This window comes from Galeopterus variegatus, unplaced genomic scaffold (genome assembly GCF_000696425.1).
Source record: "Galeopterus variegatus unplaced genomic scaffold, G_variegatus-3.0.2 Scaffold2845, whole genome shotgun sequence".
In the NCBI taxonomy this organism is placed as follows: Eukaryota; Metazoa; Chordata; class Mammalia; order Dermoptera; family Cynocephalidae; genus Galeopterus; species Galeopterus variegatus.
Genome location: NW_007728956.1, coordinates 207666 through 221628, shown reverse-complemented (window position 1 = coordinate 221628; position 13963 = coordinate 207666). Strand labels below are relative to the sequence as shown.

General features: G+C 44.5%; 1 protein-coding gene across 1 annotated transcript; it reads right to left on the bottom strand.

Moving 5' to 3' along the window:
* Nucleotides 1–2632: 2632 nt before the first annotated feature.
* GJA8 (gap junction protein, alpha 8, 50kDa) lies at nucleotides 2633–9692 on the bottom strand. Its single transcript, XM_008583174.1, has 2 exons — nucleotides 9649–9692; nucleotides 2633–3964 (listed from the first exon to the last, which is right to left on the bottom strand). The coding sequence occupies exon 2, from the start codon at nucleotides 3951–3953 to the stop codon at nucleotides 2637–2639; it is 1317 nt and encodes a 438-aa protein (XP_008581396.1). The 5' UTR covers nucleotides 3954–3964; nucleotides 9649–9692; the 3' UTR covers nucleotides 2633–2636.
* Nucleotides 9693–13963: the final 4271 nt, after the last annotated feature.

The following is a 13963-nucleotide window of genomic DNA, read 5'->3' as shown; positions in this document are numbered from 1 at the left end:
TAGAAAATCCTGGTCCCTTGATGCCTGTGTCTATTTCTTCTAAAATAGGCTTCCTCTTTTTGAGGAAGACTAAGAGGGAAAATGGCAACTTATGTGCAGCAGAGCAGGTATGGGCATTAAAGTAGGATGCTGCTTCATCTGAGGAAGGACACTCACACACTAATGTTCCTGCTGAGACAAGAAGACCAGCAGCCCTCACCTACAGCTCTACCACTGGTTCCAGATAGCACCAGCAATCTCACTTAGAATAGGATATAGTTTTTCTTTTTCTCTTCTTTTTTGTATTAGGTCTTAGTTGAGATCGACCCTTTATTCTGTTTAATATCAAGCTATTCTTAAGGCTCTTCCTATAATGGGTCTTTAAGAGCAAAACTATAGGAGCAATAGTGCACCCATTGGGGTCAAGGATGTGCTCTCTGGTTCTCTGGCCTGGGATTTTGTTACTTCTCTCACCATACAGGAGAAGGTCTGTGTGGAACAATGTTGCCTGCAAGGGGTAAGATTCAAGCTGTAGCCAGAAAATCACATTATCTACAAGATGAATATACTCTTCTATTCAACAGTCCATTGCCTGATGCATTCCTTTATTGAAGGTTCGTCACTTCTGGTTACTTAAGTAAATATATTTTAGGCTTTCTCTTTTAAATGCAGATTTTCTCAGGAGTAATTATCAAACAATCAAACCTTAGAATGAATTTAATTTTTAGACCACTTTGCTTTAGAATGGGGCAGCAAGGAATGGGAATATTGTCATGGGGGAGGAATAGTTTGGAGAAGGCTTGATTTGGAAACGGGTATCTAGAATGACTATTTTCAAAGGAAGATGGCAGCCAGAGGGGAGCAAAAGGGACCTGCATACTTCGGGATGGTGCAGGTTGGGGGAAGGACAGAATGAAGGCAGATTTTGGGGTACCTCTTTTGGATCCCCTGGTGGTCTTCACGCCAGGTCCCTGCCACGTCAGCTTGGTTTTCACACCTCCTACGCTATCCTTGGCACTGCAGCCCATGAAGTATAGCTCTAGTAGAGATGAACCATCTTAGTTATCACTTTCTCTTTCTGCTCTGGAAATTGAGTGGCTCTGGGTAAAATTGCTCCTGGTGTGAAAGAGGTACTTGAGGATTTCCTGTGACTCTACTCTATGTTTAAGGTGGGTTGGTTTGGGGATACAAGGACAAGAGACCTTCGAGATTCCTCTTGTTTCCTTTCATTTCTATGAAGGCATGAAGCTTGGCCTGGGACTAGACTTTGGGACCTTGGCTGTTTGAGTACCCACTTTGTAAGAGGCTCCCCCTAGTGCCACTCTGATGACCCTTTTAGTACTCTATGAAGGCATGAAGCTTGGCCTGGGACTAGACTTTGGGACCTTGGCTGTTTGAGTACCCGCTTTGTAAGAGGCTCCCCCTAGTGCCACTCTGATGACCCTTTTAGTACGTGTCTTGATCCTGAACAAGACTGGAGAGCTGACTCTCCTCAGGACAGGACTGTGAGCAAGTGTCCTCCACCTCGGAACTGGACTTGCTCCCAGGCCCTGAAGAAAGGAGGTGTAGATTTTTGGCTGAGCACTGATGTTGAAAGAGGAAAGTAAAGAAAATAATCCTCTTTGTTTCAAGGAAGAAAACTACAACCAGGCTTCCAGGCCTCAAAATCTTTTCATTTCAAAGGGAGAGGTTTTGGTGTTTTGCTCTCTTTCTCTGATGGGCCCAGGGCAGAATTCCCACCAATACAAAAGATAACACTGCTTCAGAACCCAGGTGCTACAGTGACCCAAAGATAATGGTCAGGGAGAACTCTGGGTATCTCCTGGACTAATGATTTAAATCAAACACTCCAAAGTGGAGAAATGAGGTTCGGAAGCCACAGAAACAAGTTGAGACCATACATGATAAGACCAATTCCATAGGAAAGCTGGGCTCATTAGTGTAAGCTGACATTGCAAATTTGTTCCCCACAGGTTAAATTTGGCTTGTACAAATTTCATTTGGCCCACATGTTGTATTTAAAATTTAGTTCCCAGCATTAACATTTTTGGAAGTTTGGATTTCTGGTTTCTCTTGAAAAATCATTTGGCCAGGTAACACTGCATGGTAATAATCATTGTGTGTAACTGAACAGCAGCTGCCCCTGCTCTCCAACTTTCACAGCCCTACCTCTGTCCATTGCATTAGAACAGGCCTACTTCACCAATTTAAGTCACCTGCCTAGATCTCCTGTAGGCATTTGAGTTTGGGATTCCTGATATATGGCCACATGGTATCTGTTTGGAAGTGCTGGGGTAATAGAGTCTGGCTGAGTAGTGAGCTTGAAAGTCTGGTAAAAGGCTATGAGGCAATCATAATTCTGATCAGAAGGGTTTCTATCGAGAAATGGAGACAAAAGCAGAGTGCTCCATGGCTGTTGGGGTAGCACAATAGGCAATCATATGAGACTGGTAACTTTAACGTGAAAATGGGTTTATCTCGGTAGCCTTTATATATGGGAAAGGCAGCTTCCTAGTTGTAGAGCATGCACTGTTCCACTGCAGCGCCTGTCCAACCAGCGGTGGGGTGAGGGGAAGGGACATAAGATTGAAATCATGTTGGCACCTTTTCCTTTCATTTTGCCCTACATTAACTAGGTGTTTTCTTTCTTTGGCACTTCATATGGTTAGATCGTCTGACCTGGCCCGGCTGCTGGCTTTGCTCAGCCTGCTCAGAGGTCTGCTGTCATCTACCGTGAGCTCTGGACAAAGCGAAGGTGCCTTCTCTGCCGGCAGCCCTTGCTTTGATACCTTCTCGGCCAGCAGCTCTTCTTTTTCACCCTCTTTCCCCACTCCGGGGGTCTCTACTTTCTCCCCTTCCGGCACTGCCACCGTCTCCTGCCCTTCTGTGGTCACCCTCTCTGCTTCCTGCTCCTTCTCTGCCACCTCTGCTTCTGCTCCCTCCTCCACAGGCTGTCCCTCTCCCTCCACTTCCTGTGTCCCCACCTGAGCGTAGGAAGGCAGTGTCTCTTGGTAGCCACGGGACAAGTCCCCTAGGGGTCCTGTGCTGATCTTCTCCTCGAACTGACTGAAAGGCTTGGCAGAAAGTGGGCTGGTCTCCACCATCCCAACGTCACCCAGGGGGAAATAGTGGGACACGATTTTCTCCTCTTCTAGGAGCTGGTAGCCCTTGGCTTTCTGAATGGAGGAAACAGCAATGGAATGGAGGGATTTCTCGGGGACCTCTCCCAGCGGCTGCTCTACAGGCCTCTTGAAGGCAGACCGGATGCCCTTCAGGCCCAGGTGGCTCACCTCCATAATATTGAGGAACAGGGACACAGAGGCCACAGACAACATGAACAGGATGAAGATGGTTTTCTCAGTGGGCCGGGACACGAAGCAGTCCACCACGTTGGGGCAGGGCCACCGGCTGCAGCGGTAGAGGGGCAGGATCCGGAAGCCGTAGAGGAAATAGTGGCCCACTACGAAGCCCACTTCAAAGAGGGTCTTGAAGATGATGTGGCAGATGTAGGTCCTCAGCAGGGTCCCCTCCAGCCGGAACTTCTTGGTGCCTTTGCTGCTGCTGCTGCTCTTCTTGATGCTGCCCTGGTCCGGATTCACCCTGTCGCCGCCGTTGCCCCCCGACTGCTGGCACAGCTCCTCGGCCTCGCGGTCCTTGCGCTTCTCCTCCATGCGCACGTGGTGCACCGCATACCCCACGTACATCAGGGACGGCGTGGACACGAAGATGATCTGCAGGACCCAGAGGCGGATGTGCGAGATGGGGAAGGCCTCGTCGTAGCAGACGTTCTCGCAGCCGGGCTGCTGCGTGTTGCACACGAAGTCCGACTGCTCATCCCCCCAGACGAACTCTGCGGCGGTGCCAAGGATGAGGATGCGGAAGATGAAAAGCACGGTGAGCCAGACTCTGCCGATGACCGTGGAGTGCTCGTTCACCTCCTCCAAAATGTTCCCCAGGAAACTCCAGTCACCCATTTCTCACCCACCTAGAGGAGGGAGAAGGCAAAAGCTCAGCGGCCTCAATGCCATCCTGAGTCAATCCCTTTTTGCTAACTCTTGGGATCCATCTCCTTTCTGAGTTGCTGGAGCGATCCATGTATAAAAAGCCTCTATTGAGTGCTGCCCCTGTGCAGACTAGGACTAGGAGACAAAAGAGTCACGAAAGAATCTGCTTCCGTTAGTTTCCTCATCTGTAAAATGGGCTTAATTGTAATACCCGTTGTCATTCATTTCACAAGTGGTCTGAAAGGATCAATGAGGAAGTATCTTTATAAATCCTTGAACTCAACCAAAAATAAGGATTCGCTGTGGACTATAATTAGAAACCCATGGTTACATGGACTTAAATCAAGGCACAAGCTCAATGAAGTTTCACAAGACATAATGGCGAAAAATACCCTATGCTGTGGGGTCTGGGCTCCCAACAAAATTTTTGTATGTATGAAATTGTCTGTAGCCGTCTTACTGTGTTGGAATGTATAATGATCATATGTTTGAAGGGAAGAGGAAAGGAACTAACATTTATTGAATACCCACTTAGGGACAGAACGTTGATATTATTTCACTTAACTTGATCCTGCTAGACTGTAGTGATGGTAGGGATCACGGCTGTGTTATTTACTGCTGTATACTCAATGCCTGACACACAGCCCAGCACATTATGACAACTTCATAAGTGTTTGTTAACTAACTTGATTCTAACACATGGGAAAACTGAGGCTCAGAGAGGCTAAATAGATGGTCTAAGATCAAACAGCTAAATAGCAGCAGTTCTGTCTGCCTGATCCACTATACTATTGAGATACACTGCCTGCAATCGGAGCCACACAATTCTCTGACTTCTGTACTCGTAATTTATGTTTTCTCTTCTCTAGGTTGAAATCTGGAAACTCTTCTTAATAGCTTTACAAATTGAGGGCAGTATATTTTTATTATTACTCTTTTAAATCCAAAGAATGAAGAGAGTGCTTTGGGAAGGAATAATGTTACAGGATGAACGAGGTCCACTAGGACACTTTCAGTGCTCTACAGAATGAGAAGCTATTAGGGTCTGTAACGTGTAGCTGTTTTAATACAGCTAAAAGTTTGGCCTTTAGGAAAAAAAATACCATTAAACATGATAGTAATACGTTGTCCCTTGGTTTCTGCAGGGGATTGGTTCCAGGACCAATCCACATATGCTCCTTTATATAAAAAGTCCTTTATATAAAAAGGCATAATATTTGCATATAACCTATGCACATCCTCTTGCATACTTTCAATAATCTCTAGATTACTTATAACAACTAATACAATATGTATGCTATGTAAATAGTTATTATACTGTATTTTTTTTTTTTAAAGATGACCGGTAAGGGGATCTTAACCCTTGACTTGGTGTTGTCAGCACCACGCTCACCCAGTGAGCGAACCGGCCATCCCTATATGGGATCCAAACCTGTGGCCTTGGTGTTATCAGCACCACACTCTCCTGAGTGAGCCACGGGCCGGCCCAATTAAGGTTTTTTTTAAAAGATGACCAGTAAGGGGACCTTAACCGTTGGCTTGGTGTTGTCGCTCTCCCAAGTGAGCTAACTGGCCCAATCCCTACATAGGGATCTGAACCTGTGGCCTTGGTGTTATCAGCACCACACTCTCCTGAGTGAGCCACGGGCCGGCCCCTATACTGTTTTTAATATATCATTTGTATCATTTTTTATTGTTGTATTTTTTAAAAAACATTTTCGATCCACTAATGTGGAACTTGCAGATATGGAGGACCAACTGTAATACCCCTAGCACAGCAATGGCTAATGGAAATGGGATTGAACTGACAGGGGATGGGGGTGGGAGAGATGTGTGCAAACTGGGTCATTCATCCAGTGCAAACCTGTAACCTATGAAGGACTATGATCAAAAGTTTCACCTTAATCTAGGACAGTTGTTCCTTCAGTTTGAACATCTCTAGAGTTGTGGAGTTTACTCATCACTTCCCTTAGACCAGGGCAAGAGCCCATGTTAGAGGATCCTGCTCTGGGTTTCTGACAGCCATGCCCCACCCTACAGGATCAGGAGCCCATGGGGCCAAAGAGATATGCCCAGTGCTTTTAATGACAGTGATATTTGTTAAGCACCTGAAAGAGTGATGAAAAGCAGTATCTTAAATGAGAAGTGATTTTCATCTTTAGGGGAGGATAAACAAAATGGCACTTAAAAACCTTCCAACCTGGGCTGGCCCGTGGCTCACTCGGGAGAGTGCGGTGCTGATAACACCAAGGCCCCAGGTTCGGATCCCATATAGGGATGGCCGGTTAGCTCACTGGCTGAGCGTGGTGCTGACAACACCAAGTCAAGGGTTAAGATCCCCTTACCGGTCATCTTTTAAAAAAAATATATATATAAAAAAAATAAATAAATAAAAACCTTCCAACCTGTGATTTGGAGCCTGACAGTACCTAATGGCAGGATACTAATTGCAGCTATGAGCAATGCCCCACCTGTGCTCTCAGGGTATGCGCAACAGCTTTCTGCTTCTTGTTGGAGAGCAGAGGCTGTTTCTCCTTTTGCAACCGCAGAAATTCCCAATTAGGTAGGGAGTTTCCTGCAGCGGCTTCTCTCCTACTGGGAAGGTGAGAGCAACTGTGGCATCCCCAGTCATGAGTCTGGCATTGGGAAAAATTCCTTGTAGGAATGGGGAGTTCAGAGAGAGAAGGAATCCTCCACTCAGAACCAGCAGCTTAGAATCCCAGCCACATATATCTGCTTTAAATACTCCTCAAAATACAGTTAAACCCAGTGCTTGCCCTGTAAAGAGTGGCAGCCATTTCCATCACCTTTCGGCAAATAGATGGAAAACATCCCAATCAGGTCAGCAGCCCAAGCATAAAACCCACTGGTGGCGGAGCCAGGAAAAAGTCCATTTCTCATCAAACAGTTCTAAAATTTATGTTAAAACAACAATTTGTGTAGTTTACTCATGTAACATCATATCTGGCTTTAATGTACTCTGAATCTAATCTTTCTTATCTTACTAATAATATCTTACTTAATCTTTCTATCTTGCTAATATCTTACCCCACTGATATATTAATTCAGTTTTGACAGGCTTTTTGGTACAAGGGTACTTTAAAAATTGTGGAAAAATAGAATTAAAAGATAATACAGCTGGCCGGTTGGCTCAGTTGGTTAAAATGTGGTGCCAATAACACCAAGGTTCAAGGTTTGATCCCTGTACTGGCCAGCTGCAAAAAAAAAAAACAAAAAAAACAAAAAAAAAAACCCAAAAAAACCCCACAAATCTTTCTCTCAACTTTTCAAAGACTCCTCATATTTTATCCCATTAGTCCTTTTGAGTTTCTGCATGTATTTCACTCATGCACCCACATGGATGTGTGTGGTGAGCACATGCTCTCAGAACTATCTGTGAACCAGTCTTGTTTCCCCCCTTTAGAACAAAGCCTTTCAGAGAGTGGGAGCTCCATGGACAACAGTGGATGGGATTGATAGTAATTTTGAAATCTGAAATTCTCATTCCTTGAGTGCATGTAATACTAGTATTACTTAAGAGTCCAGGGAACTCCAGTCCTCTTGCCGCAGCTAGCAGTGGGGAGGTTAAGAACTTGCAAGGAAATGGTAAGTACCAAAAAGGACAGTAAATTGATCCACAACCAGCTGTTTTGAGACACAAAACTTGTTATTTTGTATAAGATCAAAGAAATAAACTGGAAGGCCAATTCTTGACATGCTGGTGTGATGATATACATTCATGAAATTAAGAAGACCCTCCTGACCACCCAATGTAATTTCCAAACTAAAGCCAAACAAGGCTGTGTCCTTCTACACCCCATCCTACCGTGCTAGGACTTTTTGAGTGTTTTTCTTTTTTATGTCTAGTTGCAAAGCTTTTTGTGATAATTGGAGAGAAGCTAATTTAGGACAAAATATTTCCAATCCAATGGTATTGAAACAGGCCAACTATGCTGTTGAGGAGAGAAGCCTTAGAGGTGCTAAGGGAAAGTGCCTTGGGTTCCTGACTTCAAACAATGAAAATTTAAAGGTAGTCAGATGAGAGTAGCAAGGTGTTCTTTTTTTTGGGGGGGTGGGGGCTGGCAGCTAGCCTGTATGGGGATCTGAACCCTTGACCTTGCTGTTAAAAGGCCACTGGAGCAGGGAGAAATCTAAACCAAAGGAAGAATATTTCTCTTCTCTTCTTCAAAGATATAATTCTCTGTTTTATTTTGCTTGTGAAAATTTAGTGAATAGATCTATTACAAATGGAAAATAAACTGATGGAGTTCAAGTCTCCAACCCCCAGACATTCATATATTCCCGGGAACATCCCACCAGAGAATTATGGCTAGAGGTAATGATTAAAATAACACCTTATTTTGGGGCATCTCTTATCTATTTACAAGGGATACACTTTTAAATATCTCATTTCAGTTCTCATAACAAGCTGTGAACTAGGCTGGAGGTTCTCAGACTTGGATTTCACTTGTTGTAGTCTGATAACAACAACAAAATAAGGTGACTGATATAAGGCTGCCAGCTCCTTATTTTGCCAAACACAGATATAAAAATAAGAAACTTATTATATGACTATGACTACAGTCTGTTTTTACCATCATTCGGTAAAAGGAGATTTTAATACCATAAAACTAGAAAGGACATAATTTTAGAATTAAAGACAGGCCTTTAAATTGAACACATTTAACTTGGTGAAAAATTTACTACATTGTTTCCTTCATCATTGTCACATTTTTTGTCACCAGCTGCTGAAAACTTTATCTTGGGGTAGAACAGACAGGTCCACAGAGGGATGTTTGAAAACCAGTGAACTAGGCATTATCAACCAGATAGGGAAACAGACTGGGAGGTTAAATGAGTCTCCCATGGTGGCTCAGCTTATGAGGACAGAGCCAGGATGTTATGAGGACAGAGTCCTGGTCTTCCAGTTCCAATCCTGGGGGGATCTCCAGTATAGCATAGCCTTCTCCTGGCTTTGAAGAAGCAGAATGACACCTATACATCCACGTTAACAAGTTCCTTAAAGCATTAGATGGCCACCCACCACTCCGGTTGGTAATGGAGGGTACATGTGCCTCCATTCTAGTTTCTAGAGCAGCCACTAACCAGCAGCTCTCGTAAACAGACAACGGAACCTCCTCCCAGGAAGAGTTTTATGGTTCTTAGCTATCTTCATTCCTGTGCTCCATTAAATGCCCCGACATCGAAATGCAGAGCAGGAAGCCTCTCCTATACCTACAGCACTAAATAATTATGATGATTATTCCTACTGGAGCGTTTGAGTAAAAAAAGTGCAAAACTCTTTCATAAACATTGAATACTTGGTTTAGGTCTCTCTGGATTCCTGGAACCATGTTAATCCATTCTAAAAAATGAAAAGACCTTAAGAAGTCAAGTTGTAGTTAGAGTTTGAACATCTCTGTTTCCCCATCCCCCCAATATTCCAACATTCCTCTTCCTTCCAAACTCTACCAAATTTTAGGTCAACTCCAAGAGGGTTTTCAGAATTAGACTCTAATTCCAGTCATCCAAACCCAAGACTGAACCTTAGTGGCAACCTTTTTCCTGGTGAGAAGCCTGTATATGGCCCTTAGATTAGGCTGGGAAAGAAGGAGTGATGGGGGAGGGGAAGGCTACAAACTAATATCACCCAAGGAAAACTTGCCAATATGAGTAGGGTCCCACGGAGAAATATGCGTTGTCTTTCTCTCTTGGCGCTCAGTAGCAAAATGGCAACTTTGGCCTCTTTCCTTTGCCACCTAAAAGCCCACCTCCTACTTCTCTACCCCGCCCCTACTGTGCTGCACGACTGAGCAGATATGACTGGATTGGCCCTGATGGGTAGGTTTTACTGTCCAGCAATATTTTAAGCTCCCAGCCAGACAGCTTTTATGAAGGGAGGGATGTTTGGAAAACAATAGGAGTGAGAGAATGGGAGAGCTGTGTTGGGCACAGAGGGGAGGAGGATGGGGGAAAGCTGAACTGTGAAAGCTCAGATGGGGCTTCAGTGGCCTCCAAAAGTTTCTTTTAGCAGCAGACTGGCCCTCTACAACTGGAAACTTTTGGCTTCTCTCCAGAGGGCATGAGCCCAGAGGTATTCTCCAAAGGCCTTATCATCAGCTTAGAGAATCTTAGTGATGTAGGGATGGTAAAAAGTCACACATGTGCATCCGTCTGCTGCGTGTCAGACTGGAAGAGAGTGGTTGGTCCTTTTCAGAGGACGACATTTCATTTACCATTGGTGGTTTGTTCTTGTGTCTCAAAACCTTCAGCAGGGTAGTCTCCCTCTTTGAAAAGGAGCCTTATTACTCCAAAGAATTCTAGTGCCATTTATTAAAGTAATAACATTTCCCACCATGATTTGCTCATAATTGCAAATACTTTCGAGAAGCTGCAGTTAATCAAGAGGATTATGCAATGTCTGCTAGCATTTTTAGACTTCAGTGCCTCCATCTGTAAGATGGGGGTATGATGTTTTTACTCACCAAGAGGCTGTCAGATGAAATGCCAGTGTGGCTTAATGACGCTTGGGAAGCCAGCTGGGAGGGCGTTAACACATGCTCTCTGAGGCCTACTCCCTTCCCATTGCCTTGGACTGACTATTGCCCTGGTATAAAACATGGCTGTTTTCACCACATTCTCCACTCCAAAAATTGGCATACTTTATCCTACAAGTTTACTTATGGAAACAATGGAGCACAAAATAATTGAAACTTGGTTTATTTTAGGAAATCTGCAATGTATAATTACTAAGTTGAAGAGAATTTTAAGGGTAAACCCCAAAAAACTTTAAGCACTTGCTTTGCTCCCCCCACCCCTGTTCCCTGTCCCTTCTGGTGGCAATTTGAAGGAGGGTGGTACTAGTGTTGTGTAAGTCTCAGATTTCATTAAAATGTTCACTAGCCCACAACCTTATTCACTTTAGACTTCTGATTTTTTTTGAACTCCCAAGTTTGAGGGCCCACACTGGTTGGGACAATGCCCTCTAGGAAATCCTTCAGTTAAAAATGGATGGTCAAGGGCCGGCCTGTGGCTCACTCGGGAGAGTGCGGTGCTGATAGCACCAAGGCCATGGGTTCGGATCCCATATGGGGATGGCCGGTTCACTCACTGGCTGAGCGAGGTGCTGACAACACCAAGTCAAGGGTTAAGATCCCCTTACCGGTCATCTTTAAAAAAAAAAAAAAAAAATGGATGGTCAAGACTGTTTGCCAGTATCAATGAGAAGTAGTCAGAGGAGAGAGGGAAAGAAACCTGATCATTCTTTCTTTCGAGAGCATTCAGTATGTGTCGATTCCTGAAGTTTGTGCTTTCTCTGAGATATTCCAGAACCTACAAAACTTCTCTTCAAAACAAACTTCTCCCCATCCAGGGCTTTCCAGCCCAACTTGGCTAATGTGGTGGGTGGCATCATCTCTCATCATCATTTTGTGAGAGATAATAGTAGAGGATGTGTTTAAATCTGTGAAAACAGAGAATGTGAACACAGCTCTGAACCAATTGTAGTCTCTCAGGGTTGGACAAATCTAACTTTCCAATTTAGCACTGTCTTTGCTTATTTACTCTGTTAACATAGGAGACACTCCCCTAATAGAGTCTAATTGATTGAATGATTTTTGTTGTTGGTTCTTGTGTTTGCATCTGGAAAGTCCTTGAAAATATAAACAATCACCTACTTCTTGGGGAAAGTTTTGACAGAGATGGGGAGAGAGGCTCATCTTAGCTGTCACTGAGAGATGAGTTGTCTATTCCTACCAGGAATCAGAGTCAGTTTCTAGGTCTTTCAGAGGAATAGCTTCTCATGGTGCCTGTGTTGCATTATTTGATGTATAAAAACGAATCTCTAGAACATGAGACATAATCACATTCAAATGTGAATTTCAATTTTATGTTCTATAATCATATAGAATAGATTATTAGATTATTGACATTTTGGATAATCTAATGGTGGCATTCTTCCACCAGAGTGCATTTTGGAAACAATGAGGCAGTTATGTGTGGAAAGATTATGGAATTTAGGCCGGCCCGTGGCTCACTCGGTAGAGTGCGGTGCTGATAACACCAAGGCCACGGGGTCGGATCCCATATAGGGATGGCCGGTTGCCTCACTGGCTGAGCGTGGTGCTGACAACACCAAGCCAAGGGTTGAGATCCCCTTACCGGTCGTTTTTTAAAAAAAAAAAAAAACAAAAAAAAAGATTATGGAATTTAGGCCGGCCCGTGGCTCACTCGGTAGAGTGCGGTGCTGATAACACCAAGGCCACGGGGTCGGATCCCATATAGGGATGGCCGGTTGCCTCACTGGCTGAGCGTGGTGCTGACAACACCAAGCCAAGGGTTGAGATCCCCTTACCGGTCGTTTTTTAAAAAAAAAAAAAAACAAAAAAAAAGATTATGGAATTTAGGCCGGCCCGTGGCTCACTCGGTAGAGTGCGGTGCTGATAACACCAAGGCCACGGGGTCGGATCCCATATAGGGATGGCCGGTTGCCTCACTGGCTGAGCGTGGTGCTGACAACACCAAGCCAAGGGTTGAGATCCCCTTACCGGTCGTTTTTTAAAAAAAAAAAAAAAAAAAAAAAAGATTATGGAATTTGCAGTTGGAAGACCTGGCTCTGGGTGTGGCTCTTCTGCTTCCTATTTATGGGCAACTTGTTCAGCCTCTTGGAGCCTCAGTTTTCTCATCTGTGAGGTAGAGATAATAATAACTGCCTTTCCTGTTTTGTGGCTACTGATCTAACCAATGTGATGCTGTGAATCGTTGTTTACTTGTTGGTTAGATTCTCTATGATCCTCTCCCTCTCTGAGTATGACTGTGTCCTGTGCCCCTGGGTCATGGTTTGGTTGTTTCTAGGTATGTCTTGACCAAGGTCACACACTCCCCACCTTTCCACGGGAAAATATCAGAACAGGGAAAGACCAGAAGAGATCACTGGCCTCAACTCCATCATTTTATAGATGAGGAAACAAAGGCTCAGAGTGGAAATGACCCCCTGATGCTATGACACAGCTCTGAGGCCCACGTGTTTGCCGTGGCTCCAGGTTTCTCCATGTGTGCGGTATAGACTCATTGAGGCAGCAAGGCTTTTTAGGGAAAACCAGGTGAGCCCTGGCATGAGTAGAAGAGCAGAAAGTTTTATGGGGTCTGAGGGGACCATCCTCAGCCAATCCCTGTGGTGACTGGAATTGGGAGATGCAGAATCTCTCTCTTCCAGCTATTGGGGTGTACAAGGGAGAATGAGTCTCTGGGACACACAGAACAGGGAGCTGTAGGTGAATCAGGTGACTTTGCTAAGTATTCCAGGCCCAGCTCTGACTCAGTGGGCAGTGTTTGGAGAATCATTCAACAAGTACTTGTTGAGCTCCCACTCTTTGTGAGGTGTTTGGGACACATCAGTGAATAAAATGGGATCCCTGCCATAGCAGAGTATATTCTAGTGGGGAGGCAAACAATGTGCATTAAACAATAAATGAGTGAGTTATATAGTATGCATACTAGCCCATTTTCTGTTGGTTGTAACGGAATACCTGAAACTGGGAAATTTATAAAGAAACAAAATTTATTTCTTTCAGTTTTGGAGGCTGGGAAGTCTACAATCCAGGGGATACATCTGGTGAGGGCCTTCTTTAGGGTGGGAACTCTCTGCAGGGTCAGGTGGTGAAACAGGAAATCACATGGTGAGAATGGCAAGAGAGCTTGTTAATGTGCTCACTTGCTCTCCTTATAAAGCCACCAGTCCACACCCATGATAACCCATTAATTCATTAACCCATCAGTGGATTCATTCATTCATGTGGGCAGGGCCCTCACGATCCAATCACCTCCTAAAGGCCCCACCTTGCAACGCTGCCACATTGGGAATCAATCTTCCGCATGAGATTTGGAGGGGACAAACATTCAACCTGTATCAGTATGTTAGAGCTGCTGAGTGCTACCAAAAATGAAAGAGTATGGCAGGGTGAAGGGACTGCAAGGGGAGG